At 33.1% G+C, this 17,066-nt stretch overlaps 2 protein-coding genes across 4 annotated transcripts; both read left to right on the top strand.

Annotated features, from left to right (window-relative positions):
• Window positions 1-458: 458 nt before the first annotated feature.
• LOC149391586 (peroxisomal and mitochondrial division factor 2-like) lies at window positions 459-1,485 on the top strand. The gene has a single exon (XM_089621058.1). The coding sequence runs from the start codon at window positions 805-807 to the stop codon at window positions 1,291-1,293; it is 489 nt and encodes a 162-aa protein (XP_089477184.1). The 5' UTR covers window positions 459-804; the 3' UTR covers window positions 1,294-1,485.
• A 9,914-nt stretch (window positions 1,486-11,399) lies between these two features.
• On the top strand, window positions 11,400-16,860 carry LOC149391585 (Phox (PX) domain-containing protein). 3 transcript variants are annotated; one of them, XM_089618563.1, is made up of 10 exons: window positions 11,400-11,970; window positions 12,752-12,862; window positions 13,480-13,570; window positions 13,716-13,802; window positions 14,180-14,288; window positions 14,416-15,197; window positions 15,419-15,589; window positions 15,669-15,914; window positions 16,072-16,302; window positions 16,377-16,860. In XM_089618563.1, the coding sequence occupies exons 1-10, from the start codon at window positions 11,915-11,917 to the stop codon at window positions 16,584-16,586; spliced, it is 2,094 nt and encodes a 697-aa protein (XP_089474689.1). In that variant the 5' UTR covers window positions 11,400-11,914; the 3' UTR covers window positions 16,587-16,860. The 3 variants fall into 3 exon arrangements, with proteins under 3 accessions (XP_089474689.1, XP_089474688.1, XP_089474690.1); XM_089618562.1 differs by having other exon boundaries at window positions 13,472-13,570; XM_089618564.1 differs by lacking the exon at window positions 11,400-11,970 and having other exon boundaries at window positions 12,767-12,905; window positions 13,472-13,570.
• Window positions 16,861-17,066: the final 206 nt, after the last annotated feature.

The raw sequence follows: 17,066 nt of genomic DNA, 5'->3' as shown, positions 1-17,066 counted from the left end.
TATAAAATCGGTGGCTAAGAAACTATAATTAACCAAACTTGGTTGATATGCAAATTTAAAGTTTTAAGATGGCTATATAGCTAAGTATCCTATTTATATATAAACGGTAATGTTGAAGATAAAATATCTAAAAAGAAATTGTCATTCGAGCAAAAAACCTATCTTCTATATTATTTTAGAGTAAATTTGACAAACCAAATAGCAAATTGTTCTGTAATTTTTTTGTAAATAACCATATTCACAATATTGTTCATATCCAATAGGGTAAATATTGTGAATATGACTATTTACCAAAACTTTATTAAAAATTGATTAAATGGCAAATTAAAAATGTAAATAATGCTATATATCTAATGAAACCTTTATAAAATCGGTGGCTAAGAAACTATAATTAACCAAACTTGGTTGATATGCAAATTTAAAGTTTTAAAATGGCTATATAGCTAAGTATCCTATTTATATATAAACGGTAATGTTGAAGATAAAATATCTAAAAAGAAATTGTCATTCGAGCAAAAAACCTATCTTCTATATTATTTTAGAGTAAATTTGACAAACCAAGTAGCAAATTATTTCGAGATTTCTAAGTAACTAGACTCTTGTTAAGGGGAACTTTAAAATATTAGCCTAACTATCCAGTTATTTAAGAGAATAGCCCATTTTATTTTATATTCCAAAATTACCCTTCCTCTTCTATCGCAAACCACACAACAGAGATTTGCAGATACTTTTCTCTCGTCAGCCAAACAAGTCATTTCTAGGTTGTCTTGGATTTTATTCGCGTTGATTTTGTTTTCCGCAGAAATGGAGGATGAGGTGCCGGTGGAGGTAGAGGTGAACGGAGTCGGAGATTCGGCGACGGAGGAGAGCTTCTACGACGCCGATCAGACGGCGGAGCTGAGCCGTAAGGTGGAGGCGCTGGAGCAGGAGAAGCGAAAGCTTGCGTCGGAGAACGACGAGGCAAGAGAGAAAGCGAAGAAGATGGCGATGGAGATCGAGAAGATTAGGATCGCAGGAGAGGAAAAGGAAGTGAAGCTGAAAGCGGCGGAAGCCGAGGCCGTGAGAGCCACGGCAGCGATCGCGGCGAGAGCGGCGGCGCTCGAGTCCGAGGTTGCGAGGCTCCAGCACGATCTGGTTCAGGCGATGTCCGAGGGTGAGGAGGCCAACGCCGAGCTCGCCGATATCAGCCGTGCCTCGACAGAGAAATCGGCGAGGATCGAGGCTTTGGAACGCGAAATCGAGAGTTCTAAGGCTGCGAAAGCAGAGATCGAGCTACCTTGGAAATTGGAGTAATTCCAAATGATATTTTACAGAGCTATGAACTCCGACCGGATTCTGAATACTTTGGGTCTAGTTGTGAACTTGGGGCTGCATACCCAGAGCTCCTACCCAAAAACATAAAATGGATTAGGCACTATAATTCTATCAGACGAGGCAATAAAAATAAGAGAGAGCATATAGTCGGGTAAAAAAAAAAGCACACAAAAAGCCTATATATACAAACTCAGCCACGCTCCAGGTTTTTGAAAGGTATGGAAGTCAAAGAAAAGAAATTCATAGCATTGTAACACAAAAACACTTCAAAGGTTTACCTTGCTCTGGCGGTCGGTTACTATTGCCAACTTGGTTGGACAATGTATCTGAAACTCGGTGGCTGTTAAAAGCATTGTATGTGAAATAAAATCGGATTTACTGTTATATTTACCGTAGAAACGAGTGATTTACTCAATGGTTAATATGATTTACTGTCGGATTTACTGTCATCGATTGTTCACGGAATTAATTAGTAAATCATATTTACTGTTAGATTAACTAGTCCTCATCGTTGATATTTTTCTTGTTAAATTAACTAAAAAATGTTATGGTTAATCGTATTTACTATTGTTCTTGTTACGGTAAATAAGATTTACTATTGTTCTTGTTACGGTAAATAAGATTGACTATTGTTCTTGTTACGGTAAATAATATTTACTATTGTTCTTGTTACGGTAAATAAGATTTACTATTGTTCTTGTTACGGTATATAAGATTTATTGTTTTCTTGTTACGGTAAATAATATTTACTATTGTTCTTGTTACGGTAAATAAGATTTACTGTTATTCTTGTTACGGTAAATAAGATTTACTTTTGTTCTTGTTACGGTAAATAAGATTTACTATTGTTCTTGTTACGGTAAATAAGATTTACTGTAGTTTTTGTTATTGTTAATTAGATTTTACTAATTTTTTTTGTTATGGATGATATTATTTACTATGATAGTTAATAATATTAACTTAAGGGTATTATTGGAATATTATAATGTTGCTATGATAAATTGGCTATTTTCCTAAATATGTTAATAGTTGGGTTATAATTTTAAAGTAGGGGTGTTGTTTTGGCTAGTTATTTAGCCGGCCCAATTATTTCTAACCGAAAATTATTTTATTTTCCAATTAATTACATTACTCATAATTATTTTCTTTTTAAATTTAAATTGTTGTAACTAGTCAAATGACTACGTTCAATTAAAATTATTGCTCAATTATTCAAATATATATATAAAAAAAATAGTCCAACTCATGTCTACATCTCCATATTATCGCGCATGCTTCTTGCTTGAGTTTATATTAATTTTTAATTTTTAAAAATTTCGGCTAAAATGTTAACATAAGGGGTTTAAATTGACTATATGTCGAATCTCCCTTAATATATTATTGAACTTTAAATTATTCAAAATAATTAGCGTAAATAAATCAAACAAATAAAATAAATTAACATATAAAGTTTAAGAAATTATTTTTCAAAAACTTAAATAATTAGTTTCGTGGAAAATATTTTTTTTTTTTTAATTTTATATGGCTAATTAATAATCTTTAAAAAAATGCCATTTTCTAATGGGTGATTTGGCTAAATAGCCGATTTAAAGTTAAAATTTTAAAATATAGCCAAAATTTGCCTAATATTAGAATAATAGTCAAAATGTGCAGTAATTAGATTTAAAAAACAAACTAATTTTATAATTAATATTTTTAAAAGTAATAAATTGCTTATAATAATTGTAAAAAAATTAATCTTGATGTCAAAAAATATTTGACAACATTACTTTAGCTATTTTGGTGAAACTTTGATTATTTTGCTAACTAATTAATTTCAACTTTCAAAAGCTATTATGAACTGTTTTTCTTTTCTAATAATGAAACGCTTTTAGCTTCATTTTATTTGATGAAGCTTCTTCTCCATAAAAAGACAAAAAGGGAACGATGACGATGGACCCCGCCCTATAATAAGCTTGAATTGATGATGATATTGATGATTACTTGATTATAATAATATAGTTAATTTCATTGACTTGTATAGGTCAGTACATTTTTTCGTCGACTTTTGTATAGTTCACTACATTAACATTCTTACCTAGTTATTTTACCTTATTTAATTATGATGTCGAGTGGTTCTTCATTAACAACCTTACGTCTCTTTCGGATGCAAGTTCATTATGTTAAGAGAAGCAATTCCAAAATATTTGAAATGAAATTGTAACTTTGATAGTTACCTTTAGACAGTTAATTAATGTCACCTTGCTAATTCTAATGTCAGTCGTTTTTTATAAAAGACCTCTAATCTTAGGTCACTTTTGTATGCGCCTTCATTATGCATTTAGAGAAGCGTTTCAAAATATTTGAAATAAAGTTGCCATTTTGTACAGTTAATTTATTAACCTAGATTGTTAACTTCCTTATTATTTTGCCTCATGTGGATTAGGGACTGATCATGTTCTTTTTCCTCGCCAAAGGAATCAGAGAGACACTGAATTTGGGTGTGAATGTAGCGAATTTGGGAAAAGCTCGAGAGGGAGAGCGAGTATGTGATTTTGAATTAGAAAATTAATTAGGGTTTATGGGTATTTAAGAAATTAAACATAGAATTATCTTATGTATTAGATAGCTAGAATTGTATTTTAGCTATAAACTTGTTGTAGATTGGTCAGTAATAATATGGCTGTATACCGAGGGCCGGCCTAATACATATCGATGCTTTAGGCGAGAAAAAAAATTAGGCCTTCCGCCTTCTTTAAAAAGGGTATCAAAGAAACGATGATATATTTTTTTTAAAAAAAATTATAATCTTCAACTATAATTGTTATTCAAATCAAAGTATTACAATTCTCTTACCTAGAGTTTATTAAACGAGTATGTAGAAGGACATATAACATTGAAAACCTTAGACTCTCTCTCTCTCTCTCTATTATAACTTAAAATAATATATAAATATACCATAATAAAGATTGAAAACACATGTGAAATCATTATGTAGTGATGTTGATGATTTATCATGACTACTTGACGATTTACCCCGTATGAAAAAACTGAAAATAAATATAATTTAATACACATATTTATGATTTACCATGAAAAATGAATAAAATTGTTAAATTAAAATACTAGATATTTGAATCATCAATCCAATCTTATGTAATGTCCGCTAATGAATTTGATTAATTGACGAAAATGAAGATATTTTAAAAATCATGTTAAACAAGTGGATGAATCACATTTTTAATTATCTCAGCCTTGGATTTTGCAGGATCTATATACGAGTAAACATAGCCCATGTATTTAGATTTTGAATATATTATAAGCTTATAATTACCTGTATATGCAGATGCAGCATCAAATTAAAATCCTGTAAAGAAATTGATGGTAGATGCAAGATGGTTGCGAAGTTGCTTCTGATACGTCAGTGATGTACGTATATGTAAATATTTATTCTCATTTAAAAATGTGGACAAATCAAGCAAAGTGGTGGGTCCAAATTATGAAACGGTGCTGGTTTTGCAACAAACGTACATTTATTTGTTCATTAAACCTGAAATCTTAAAAAAAAAAAAAAAAATAGAGCTTGGTCCATTACCATATTTCCTCTGTGTAGACAATATATATGTCTGTGTAGATATAATTAACTTGATCTGTGTGTACTGAACTTTTATATCTTTGCCCTTTGCTTTTGGACTCCATTGCTATATATGTACGTAACGTGTATCTCTATTTATATTATCTTCTCTCTCACAAGATTAATACATACACCAAACAGCAAGTTCTTTCATCATTTAGCGGATCCTCTTTGTGATCTTCCACAGCTTTCTTGAACTGTTCGTAATGTTTTCAACACCAGAGAATTTCAGTGGTATTGTAATAATAATTACAATAATGTGTATATATATACAGTTCAAGAAACCTGTTGAAAATCAATGGGAGAGATCTAAATTGTTTGAGGAATATATGGATCGTCATCAGGTAATTTATTCAATTTCAAGTCCCATATTTTTTTTTTGCAAATTTATTTTTCCAGAAAGTTCAATAATGTCACACACACACACACACACACACACATATATATATATATATATATATATATATATATATATATATATATATATATATTACATGGACATTTATACTTTTGCCTTTTAGGACAATATAAATTTCTACTGTGTGTGAATCATATTTGTATGCATGGATTGCTACAACTCAGACTCAGAGGCAGCTTTATCTGTGAGTTTACAGATTTCATTCTACATTAATAAAAAAAAAAAAAAAATTTGTTTTACAAGGATTTATTTTCCCAGATTCATGATATATATCTTGGTAGACATAAATTAGACATATTTCAGTACGTCTTGTCTTGATTATGTATCTCGTCGGTATTATATATATGATCGTAATTTTCTCAATTATATTTTTTTAAACTTAACATTGACATGGATTTGAATTCTGCTTGATTTACCAACTGATATCGAGAGTCTCTTATTTTCTGAAAGCACACTCACGTTGATCATGTTACATGTTGTACATATCATCTACACGAAAATTTAAAAGTATATACATCTAGCTACTACATGTGTGTTTTTATTGCTTCTTTTTTTTATTTATTTAAGATCGAATTGTCAATTGAAAGTTTTCTATATATGCAATAGACGAAAATGTGGTCTTATCTTTTTGTACCGTAACATGCTAGTCATGAAATTTCAACAACCGGTTTTGAATTATTGAATAAAATCGAATCAGATCAAGAAAGCTCGGAATTGATTGGATATATCAAAATATTTATTATGATAAATTATCAAGAGTCTATATTTTGACTTACCATTCGTATGGTTTTCAAGAATAAAACGGGGTGTTTTCAAAAAGTTCCACTACTTGATTTTTCTAAAATAAAAACACTTCATGGAGTATTCGTATATCATTTTGTTCTATATATAAAACTCAGCATTCAACGCAGCACTTGGATAAACCTTAATCAATGGCTCAAATTTATATAGGAAATGTATACAGAGGAGGCTAAAATATGAAAGTATTCAATATAAATTTATAATGTATATTAGATATATATAGGTATTGTAATTATTTATATTAACAAATTATCTTCTATGGATAAATAAAACGTGGCATAAATTTTAAAAAAACTAAAGTAAAATTTATTATTTATATGTGCTTATTCAAAAAATACTTTATTAAATGTGTTATATTTATCTTTGTTTTGATTTTATATTTATACTCTGGATATGTGTTATTTTTTATTTAAAAACTCACTATATTGGCTTGGAATTATATATAAATAAAAAAAAATTGAGATCTATAGATATAATTTAAAATGAGGACATTATTATAGAAGAGTAATCTAAAATTGGGATATTATCAAATATATTAGTCATATATATTTTAGATATATATTATACCTTTACAATAGTTATTGAGTTTATAAAAATTAAACTTAGTATTAAAATGTAGGTATACGTAAAAAAATGTACTGATTATAATAGCAATAAGATTTTAAAAAATAAAAAATATCAGTTCTTATGAAAAAGAAACTGTTTAATAATTAATATGGGATAAAAAATTTACGATGAAACTGTATGAAATATTTAAATGGCTGCCCTCAATTAAAACATGGTCTAATTAATCAAATAATATTAAATAAATTGTTCAATTTATACCTACGTTTACATAATATATGGCACATACATGCGTTTTGATTTAGTTTTGAATTTTGTATTGATTTTTAGATAATTCAACTAAAATTTTAACATCGCGAAAATGAAATTAAATATGGCTTTTTAATTTTCATTAGACTAGGATAAGTTTTTATTTTATTTTATTTTTGCCTTAGATTTTTCTTGAATTTTAAAAACTTGACAACAGTAATCTTTTGTGTAACTCCATTCAAGATTACACCGAAACTAAGTTGTGTTTTACATACTAATAATATATCTCTAAGAGGTTAACAATCACCGCCGATTCAAAGCTATAATGACCCCAGCTGGTTACGATAATCTGCAATTTCAAATATACTTCTTATAATAAGAGATTCATTAATAACGCGTGCGCTCTATTGCTACAGAGAGAGAGAGATTTACGTCGCTGAAAAAGTGATGAGAGATTTACACATTGCCTTTAAAAGAGGTTTTTTTTTCACGTCATTATTCTACAATAAATTATGTAGAGGAGTCATGGCTTTTCACGTCGCTTTATACGCGTGACATTTGGTTGGTAGTATGACTTGAATATGAGCACAGCTGAGCACTGTAAAAATTTAGCCCTCCTTCTGCTTAAATATGAGCAGACATGGTCTTGTCCTGTAAATTTTTTTTTATATATATATATAATTAAGACACTATGTCAATGTCATATAAGTCCTCCAAAAAAGATATTACGTCAGTTATCTAAAAAAAAAAAAAAAGATATTACGTCATGTATATAATATATATATATAATAATTCACAACTTTATCGTTTGTGATTTTTATTTGTTCCCTTTCCCTGCAGAGTGCGAGACTCAGATTAATAATTTTTACCTGCATAATGTGGATAGAGTAGTTTTAGGCAGGAGAGAGAATTAAGTCGTAATAATATGGCGAACCTGTATTTACAATATATGGTCCATCAATTCAGTACGCAGAAAGAAGCAGCGACTACACCACAAACATTTATGAGAACAAATTTTTTCTCTAAGCTTATGTCCCAAATGTATACGGTACTTGACACGATTTAATATGCATTGGCGTGATTAATGTAAATATATAGGTGTTATGATTTTTCTTAGCCGACTAACTATGGACATCAAAGAGTTGTATGTAAGAACAACAAAAAATTAAGTAAATAACCAACTAAAATGTTTGAAATTGTTATATAACCAATGTTTTGTAAATCGTAGATAAATAGCCATAAAGATGACGTTGACAGAGTAAATGCAAGTGGCTATTTACCTAAAATTTACGTCTGTAAATATTTCAAAGTGACTATTTACTTAAAATTTACGAAACGTTGGCTATTTAACAATGTCAATCTGTAAATGTGACTATTTACCTAATAAACCCTAAAAAATGAACAAAACACAAATATCGTATTTATCATTGCTAATAAAAAAAAACAAGGTTTTTAATATTGTGAGTAATGGTAAAAATCTATACCAAATTTCGGCACGGACGGAGAAAAAAAAAAGAAGCTATATTAAGAGGGCTAACTACTTGAAGTATTTTCTAGGGGGGCCGGCCATATTTATAGGAATTTTAGGTTATGTTGGCATATTTTTTTTATATGAAAAAGTATCACTATAAAAACATAAATTCAGCCAGGACCGAAGATATTCATGACTAGCCGCGACAAAACAGAATCCGAGTTTTCAGCGAAAAAATTAAGCGGCCAAAATCATCTCTATTTTTTTTTATTTCGAAGCTATTTTTCGCGGCAAATCTCTTTTCCCATTGATATTTTGCACTCTCTCTCTAACCCCTTCGACTTGACTGCCAATGTTGTCCTCCACCATCGTCAGTCATGCTTCCTTGCCCCAACTCTTGTAAGCTATCTATCTATCTATCAGCTCATACTGTTACACTATTTGCAAAAAAAAAAAAAAAAAAAAAAAAAGAAGAGAAACAAAGAAGGAATTGGTTTATCATTTCGCCTTAATTTTTTTTTTTTTTTTTTCCGTTAGGATGTGGTGTTCATTGCAACTCGGAGGAATGTAAGGCCGCCAAAGAAGGCTCGGCGGTTCGACGTCCCCTAACCCAAACCCTCGTATCCAGGTTTGGGTTCGACGTCCCCTAACCCAAACCCTCGTGGCAGTTATCTCAATAAATTAATAGTAACTTAGATGTATATTTTTTTATTATATGATTAAGTAATTATTCTTGTTATTGAGCTATGTTTTCAAATTTAAATTATTTTAGTAAATTTTTGTTATATTAGTTAAAATTTAATATATATATATATATATATATATATATAATTATATCTATATTTAACATATTATATAACCATTCGTAGTCTACAACCATTCGTAGTCGTCGCATGCATGATTGTCCCCTGAGATCTCCTCATTTCATTCCACATATCCTCCATCTCAACAAATGGAGCGGGATCTTCGAGACGAGCGGGAGCTTCGGGACGAGTGGGATCTTCGAGACGATGAGCTCTGAGACAAGGAGGATCGGGCTAAACTAAATAATTTTAAATAATAAATTGATTATTATAAATAATTTTGCTTTCCTAATTAATTATACCTGACGAGGAACTCGCGGACTATATGAAATATGTTTGTCATCAACGTCGTCTTCGTCTTCGTCATGTCCAAATACGTCAGCTTCTTTCGCGGTTGACGCTATTAGGTCAATCTCAACCTCGATATTACGTGGCTCTACCACATCATCGCCTTCAACATCTATCGGATAGAGAGATGGCTGAGATGCGTCTCTAACAACTTGTAAACTCGATGTATGCGCTCCGTGGTCGTAGCATCTGAAGAACGCCCAACTACAAGACAACAAACTTTTCAAATATTTCAATACCAGTGACATTAATGAATTTAAGTTAATAGTAGTTACCGTTTTTTTATAATCTTCTCGACGTCTTTACTCGTGACAACTCGGTTGCTGAACCATGAATGAATCCTCAGTACTCGAAGATCTGCGTTACTACCTTATTGTAACCCAATCTCTGAGATAGCCTCGTACGCCCGGTACTGAATGGTGCGCAAATTTTTCGTCAACGTATACTTGGTCTCCTTTTGCACAACATTCGACTTTCCCAACTTTAAAGTTGTCGTAATTAAGTGCGACAAATTGACCGAGAGTCTCAGCCCAACTGATATTTCCCTAATGCATACTAAAGAAAGAATGGTAGGTCTTAAACCATATGTAAATATTTATCTTCAATGCTTTTGTTGCCTTCTTGCCCAAGTAGATATCCCAAGACAGAAGACACAAACATCAAGCTTGAAAGCATCGTCCGGTTTTTGAAAAGTGTTGAACGCCGTTACTATGACACTTAACTTACTTTTGACACACTGTTCAAGTACTTTGTGATCAACCTATTGCTCTTGCACTCGTCTTGTTCATCCTTAGACGAACCATCTTCCACGCTGAAGTCACATATCAAAGCGTATTCGAGCCGTCCAAATCTCACTCGCTGATTTTTCATTCCGAAGTGTATCTCTCCCATTTTTGTTGACTCAACCTTACGATGAAGAAGAGTATGTAGGAGTATCGGGAAAAAAATTGAGTGTGTTTCCCATGAAAAACTACTCGAACAGAGTCCCTACGAGTCGGTCGTTTAGACCAAGACCCTCAAATTTATCTTTCACATTCTCTAAGACACTCGTCCAACCGTATGTGATTCGGCCTAAGAAGCTTTTGCAAAAAAGGTACATCAATTTATCCTAAAAACATAAAACAATAATTTTTCTAAAAAATCCATCGTAAAGCATCGAAAACTGTCATAAATTCTAATTTCATCGCAACATATCGTATTTCATCGAAAACTATCGTAAATCAAAGCTCATCGTAAACCATCGTATTTCATCTTAAAGCATTGTAACTCATCATAAATCTTATCAACTTCATCGTATTTTATCATAAACAGTCATGAATTTCATCGAATTTCATCGGAAAATATCCCAAATTTAGAATCTTAACTTTTATCAAACTGATCATAATCAATCCAAATCATCTAATAATCACTCTAATCATCATTAAAACTGTCCTACACCAATCTAAACACGAAATAAATATGAAATTTTTAATTTTTTGGTCATTTTGAACGTGACATCCGGTTTCAAGATGAAGAACGTAGAACGCCGGAAACCTTGGAAGCGCTTCGTCGTACAACGTCGTAGACCGTCGTAGCTTGTCGGAATCTCTCGTATTCCATCGAATTTCATCATAGTTGGTCGTAATGAAGTGTGAGAGTGAAAGGAGAAAAAAATGGGTTTATTTGAATTGAGGAGTTTTTTTGTTTTTAATCTAATGTTGAGTTAAAAATTAAATTTTAAATATTATTCATTAAAATAATTTGTCTTGATATTTCTTCACTTTTTTTTTTTTAAAAGATGCCAGCCAATTGTTTTTGCGTTGTGAAAATTGTTTGTCATTTCAATGAAATCGCAAAACACGAGTTAGGTGAAAATTGTTTTTTGAATACCAATATAATTCTAAGGAGGAAAGGGACAAAAAAAAAAAAAAAAGGAAACAAAAGAAACAAAAAGCTCAGAAGGAGCTGCGGGTTTGTGTGTGTGAGAGAGAGAGAGCCTAATTACAATTGTTAGTGTAAGACACTAAACGGTTTGTGTGAGAGAGAAAGATCGAATACGAGTTTGGCGAAGTGGATGACACGCAACGTTGTTCTTGTCTCTGCTTAGTGACGCTTGGCTGGTTCAGCTCCCACCGTACGACGTCGTTTCTGCACTGAATTCGACACAGACAGACAGAGAGTCGGATGTCCTTTTAATTACCGATCCGATCGCCAAAAGCTCTGAGCTTATTAGGGATTTCTGCCATCGAATTGTCAATTCAATTATATATGATCGCTTCGATCTCTTAGAGAGAGAGAGATAGAGAGAAATCGGAGGACGATGCAGAGACGGAGTCCTCCGAAGCACAGACACGATGGTTCTTCACCGCTGCCGCTGGGAATGGACTGGAGTCCTCCGCCGAGAAAATGGGTAATTCGACAAAAAAAAAAAAAAAAAACCTAGAACTCAAAGTCAGCTCTTTTTTTTTGTCATTTTTTTTTTATTATTCATTCAGAATTACTGTGAAATTTGATCGACTTCTTTAGGTTTTAGGATTTCAATTTGATCGCTCTGTTAGGGTTTAGTTCGCTGTGATACGTCTGTCTAGTTAGTAAAGAAGAATTGGTTTGGTTCCTAGTCACTGGTCACTCTACGACGCGTTGATTTTGAATTGGATTGAGTAATGCTTGAATCCTGGCATTGTTTGCAATCATTGTAGTTTGATCACACAATCTAAATCGTGTCTGAGATGCTAGTGCATAAGATTGATCCACAGTCTTCATCGGTCGGTGAAACATTGATGATTGAAGCTGCGATGGATGATATCAACTCTGTAGATTAATAATCTCTTAGTTTAATGCTATGTATCTTCACGTAAACATGTCAATATTTTGGGCATTTAACACATCTAGTAATAGTATACGCATATCCAATACATGTGATCATGTAACGTTTCTGTTTATGACATGTGTGCGGTGAAGAATCACATTGGTGATATATAGCATTTAATAGGAATGTATTTGCTACGTTTTCCTACTTAGACTCTAATCACCTATGTTTAAAAAGTGGATTATCTTTATCTCTTAAAGATATCTAAATTCGTCAAAATATGATGTTTGGTTTGGCTAGGCAACTCCAAGTCAACTATGGGTTTATCTTCTACTGAATTTTGAATGATGTTCTTATATAACTTTTCTCATTGTTTCTGCAGAATGGTCGAGACACAGTTTGGCCTCATGATTCTAGTACAGGCTGGAGTTATTGTGTCACTATACCTTCCTGGGTTGTCCTTCCAAAATCAAGAGATTCAGATCCTGTTGTGGTACTCAAATTGAATGACTCTCCAGTCTTTATCTTTGCTCAGGGTTAGATGTTGTTTATGCCATCTTTCGGGATCAGATTAGAGAACGTAGTTAATTAATTTGTGTAAAGATATTACCACTCCTTATTTCCCAGGATAAAAATCAAACGTTAAATCTTGTCATTGCAAATTTATCTTTATTTTATTCCCAACATCATCATAATATCTTATCATTCATGTATTTTTTTTTTTTAAATTCCATTGCTCACCATACAATAGTATTTAATGGCAGTTTTTTTAAACGACATTGGCACCACAGATATATTATGGCTGATAGCTGATATTTTGTAACCATTTATGTATCCTCAAAAGGGGAAGCTTTTAGTAATTTCTTTTTGACTGATTCTCATCCATTTAAATGAGTTAGTTTGAATTTTTCCCTTTTTCTCGGGTAGATGTATCAACGACCTTCTTTGAATCTGTAATGCCATCTGATTTTAGTGCATTTCAACACATTGCTAGCCTCCTCAGAATTATCTTATCACTCGTTACTTTCAAGTTAACTTGCTAATTTTTTATTGGAACTTACCATCTTTGTGCATATTCTTATCTAACATGTTAATGGGACAGTTCTACAGGATTCAAGTTGGTTTGCAATCACCAGAAGCAATAACAACAACTTGTGGAGTGCTCAGAAGATTCAATGATTTTTTGAAGTTATTCACTGATGTAAGTCCACCTTTTGTTTTCCATTACTTCTTTAATTAGGTACTTGTAAACTGGTCTGTTAAGTCTTTACGAAAATTTTTATAATTGTTAGGCACGGGATTCCTCTCTTTATTCGCTGATATAATCTCTGGACTTCCTTTTGTAGCTTAAAAAAGTGTTTCCTAAGAAATCTCTTCCATCTACCCCGCCCAAAGGTCTATTGCGAATGAAAAGTCGAGCTCTGTTGGAAGAGGTAGGTATGCCTTTTTTACGCTGTTTAGCATCATCTGTTGTTTGGAGCTATTCACTGCAAGTCTCAGATATATCTGATAAGAACCCGTGATTGTGTTTTGCTAATAACAATTAAAAACTTGATATTAAAAAAAAAAAGTTGATCATTGCTGCTGTAACAGAATACATGTCAATTTATTCCACTGCGTACACGCATTCATTTTATGAAAGAGAGCATATTTCTCGAGTAGTTAGCATTTCCTTTTTTCTTTTCCTGAAAATAACTGAAAGATTTAGCTACTTAATACACACATGAATGCGCATGAGGATTTATATGCATATGCTATCATGTGTCCAATGAATGTTACTGGAATTGCTGAAACCTTTGTTTGATTACAGCGAAGGCGTTCATTAGAGGAGTGGGTGACAAAGTTGCTTTGTGATATTGATATATCAAGAAGTGTTGTAGTGGCTTCCTTTCTTGAGCTTGAAGGCGCAGCTAGGGCATGTATGTGACTATCTGCTCTGTGAAGGCTTGTATTCAATATCTCAAGTGAATTAACATATATTAATCTTGTCGGTATCATTTCTTCACGCATATTTTGATATATTTTCTGATGTTTTGTACTTGTCAGCATTCCAAGATGTAAATCCCCAGACTTCAGAAACGAATTCCCATGATTTGCCTACTCATCCAAACTTACCTACCCTTGCTGGTAGCTCATCAATCACATCGGATTATGGAAGTGATACCGGTTATGAGATATCTGAGATTGGAACTCCTCTGGGAAGAGATGACATTTCTGAACTAGGTCTGGATGATCTGAAACTGGATGAGGATTTGACTGGTCCTATAGAAAAATTAATGAAGTATGGAATGACTAATATTGATGAAGGGCTGTTAATGGGGCAGACTATTTTAGAGCAGTTGGAAGGTCTTCCTCGGAATAAGGTTCAAGCCAGGCATTTCAACAATGTTCTGGGGAAGAAAGTATACAATGGTAATGGTTCTAAAGCTTCACTTTTTTCCGCTAACGGAATGGATCTTTTCTCTGATCCAGACCATGGCAAAGTAATTGCACACGCCCGTAAGCTTTCGAACGAGAGTGTAGGAAGTGATATAAGTTCCGTGAGAGGTAGTGAAATGTCCAACTCTGGAATCCCGAATTCATCTGGTGATGGCTCTCCTGACCTTCTTAGAGGCGGTGAGGTTTCAAACAGCACTGGGAGTCTTGGGGCCTCAGAATTGCATACTTCGGGTGGTGCCCAGTTAATTATTCCAGTGGATCAGCGAAATAAATTGAACAGAGTTCTCCTAACTTTGCAACGAAGATTAGCCACCGCTAAAACAGATATGGAGGATCTTATCGCAAGATTGAATCAGGAAATTGCAGTGAAAGATTATCTTGCGACAAAGGTAATTTCCATGGCTCAATGTAATTTATAGAGTAATTTTAGTCAATGTCCATATTTTCATGGGTCATGCGTTCCTTAAGAAATTTAAACATGCTTGATAGTGTAATTTGGACGGGGATGTTAATCCAACTCAGATAATTGCTAGCAGCTTTGCTCAAGTCATAATTTAGGCTTTCCTGATGAGTGTTGTGACTTCTAACTATATTGATGGGATATTCTCAGGTGAAGGATTTAGAAGTGGAACTTGAAACTGATCGCCAGAAAAGCAAAGAGAATCTGCAGCAAGCTATATTGATTGAGAGGGAAAGATTCACACAAATGCAGTGGGATATGGAGGAACTCCGTCAGAAGTCATTGGAAATGGAAGCGAAATTAAAGTCAAATCCTGAAAAGGTTCAGATTGCTTTATCTTGCATCATTTGTTCAGTCCTTTTGACATGGTTTGGGATATTGATATTGTGGACAATTTCAGGACAAAAAGACGTGTGCAGAGTTATCCACAAAAGGTGCTCCCGATTCAGAGAAAGATGATTTGCATCGTGATTTGGAATCTTCTAAACAGAAGTTTGAGATTTTGTCGAAGCAATACGAGGAGCTAGAAGCAAAGTCTCGGGCGGATCGCAAAATTCTCGTCAAAGAAGTCAAATCCCTCCGAACCTTACAATTGAAGTTGGAGCATGACCTCAGTAAATCAAACGAGGAAAAATCTGAAGCCGAGGTATTCCAATATCTTTTCACATCCTGGGACTCAAAACTATCTATCTTTGTTGAATTGCCGTTGTTCCATTTCAATACGATAAATATTAGATGAGTTACATATTGTTAGAGAGAATGGCATTTTGACCACATCAAATGGGTGTTTCTTTTGGTTTTAGAAACTCCTCCAACTCGAGAAACAAGAGAGCGAGAGGGCCGAGAAATCCAAGAAGAAGCTGCTACATAAATGCAAGACTCTTCATGATCGATTAGTTGAGTGCGATCTTAAATTGACCACCGAAGATGAATATGAGGATGACGATAAAGTGAACTCGTATTCTTCGTCGCCTTTGGAAGCTTTAGATCTGCTGGCAACATCAGATGACCAAATTAATCTCTTACTTTCAGAGGTAAATTTCAATAAATTTTCTTTACATAATCTTGCTTTTGTTTTGTTTCTTATAATCCTATAAACCTTTATCAGGCCAAACTATTGAGTCAAGAGAACAGAGCTTCTGATTCTGATACAGAACCCAGAAATACGGATGTCGAGTTCGGGAAGATATTAGCTGACATTATCGACGATAATATTAAGTTAAGAAGACGGGTTAACTCTGTTTTACATCGCCTTCGTCGAAGGGATGTTAATAAAAGGGATGTTACCAATAACGGCGCCGAAGAAGGACCATCCTAAACGAGTTGGTTATATAAAGAACATGGTTTTCAACTCTGGTAATTGGTCAACGGCCAGTCTTCCATTTCAAGGAGAACAAAAAAGCAAGAAAGAGGATACCGAAATCTTTTATTTATGCGGGGCACTCTCTAAAATGGCAATTACCTGTGTAAGTTTATACCTAATACAACAAAAAAAAATCCTCACAAAAATGTATTGTTTTCTTTTAAAACGTGTTTTTATCAGAGTTTATATTTGTCATGGGTACTGAATAAAAGATGAGTCTTACGAATAAGAGTCTGATTATTTCATGGGTTTTTTTTGAAAAACTTGTTTCAGTATTTCCGATGCATTGTCTGTGCCAAGACTCTTGGAAGTCTTGACCAAAGCCTCGACTTTTTACACTCAAAAGTGGTCCACGTCGCTTTGGCACCACTTTACAATTAACAGTCGCTTTGTTTCTCAATTCCGAAATAAATACGTGTGCACATAATAAAAACG

Source organism: Urtica dioica, chromosome 7, assembly GCF_054948205.1.
Source record: "Urtica dioica subsp. dioica isolate 48M chromosome 7, U.dioica_male_clone48M_v1_H2, whole genome shotgun sequence".
Classification (NCBI taxonomy): domain Eukaryota; kingdom Viridiplantae; phylum Streptophyta; class Magnoliopsida; order Rosales; family Urticaceae; genus Urtica; species Urtica dioica.
Note: the sequence above shows the minus strand (reverse complement) of the source record. Positions and strands in the feature narration are given on the sequence as shown.

Bases quoted from the DNA above. Each gene is read 5' to 3' on its own strand.
- LOC149391586 (XM_089621058.1), top strand. From the start codon at position 805: ATGGAGGATGAGGTGCCGGTGGAGGTAGAGGTGAACGGAGTCGGAGAT.
- LOC149391585 (XM_089618562.1), top strand. From the start codon at position 11,881: ATGCAGAGACGGAGTCCTCCGAAGCACAGACACGATGGTTCTTCACCG. The intron at 15,915-16,071 runs GTATTCCAATAT...TTTTGGTTTTAG, and splicing joins AGGAAAAATCTGAAGCCGAG to AAACTCCTCCAACTCGAGAA. The intron at 16,303-16,376 runs GTAAATTTCAAT...AACCTTTATCAG, and splicing joins TTAATCTCTTACTTTCAGAG to GCCAAACTATTGAGTCAAGA.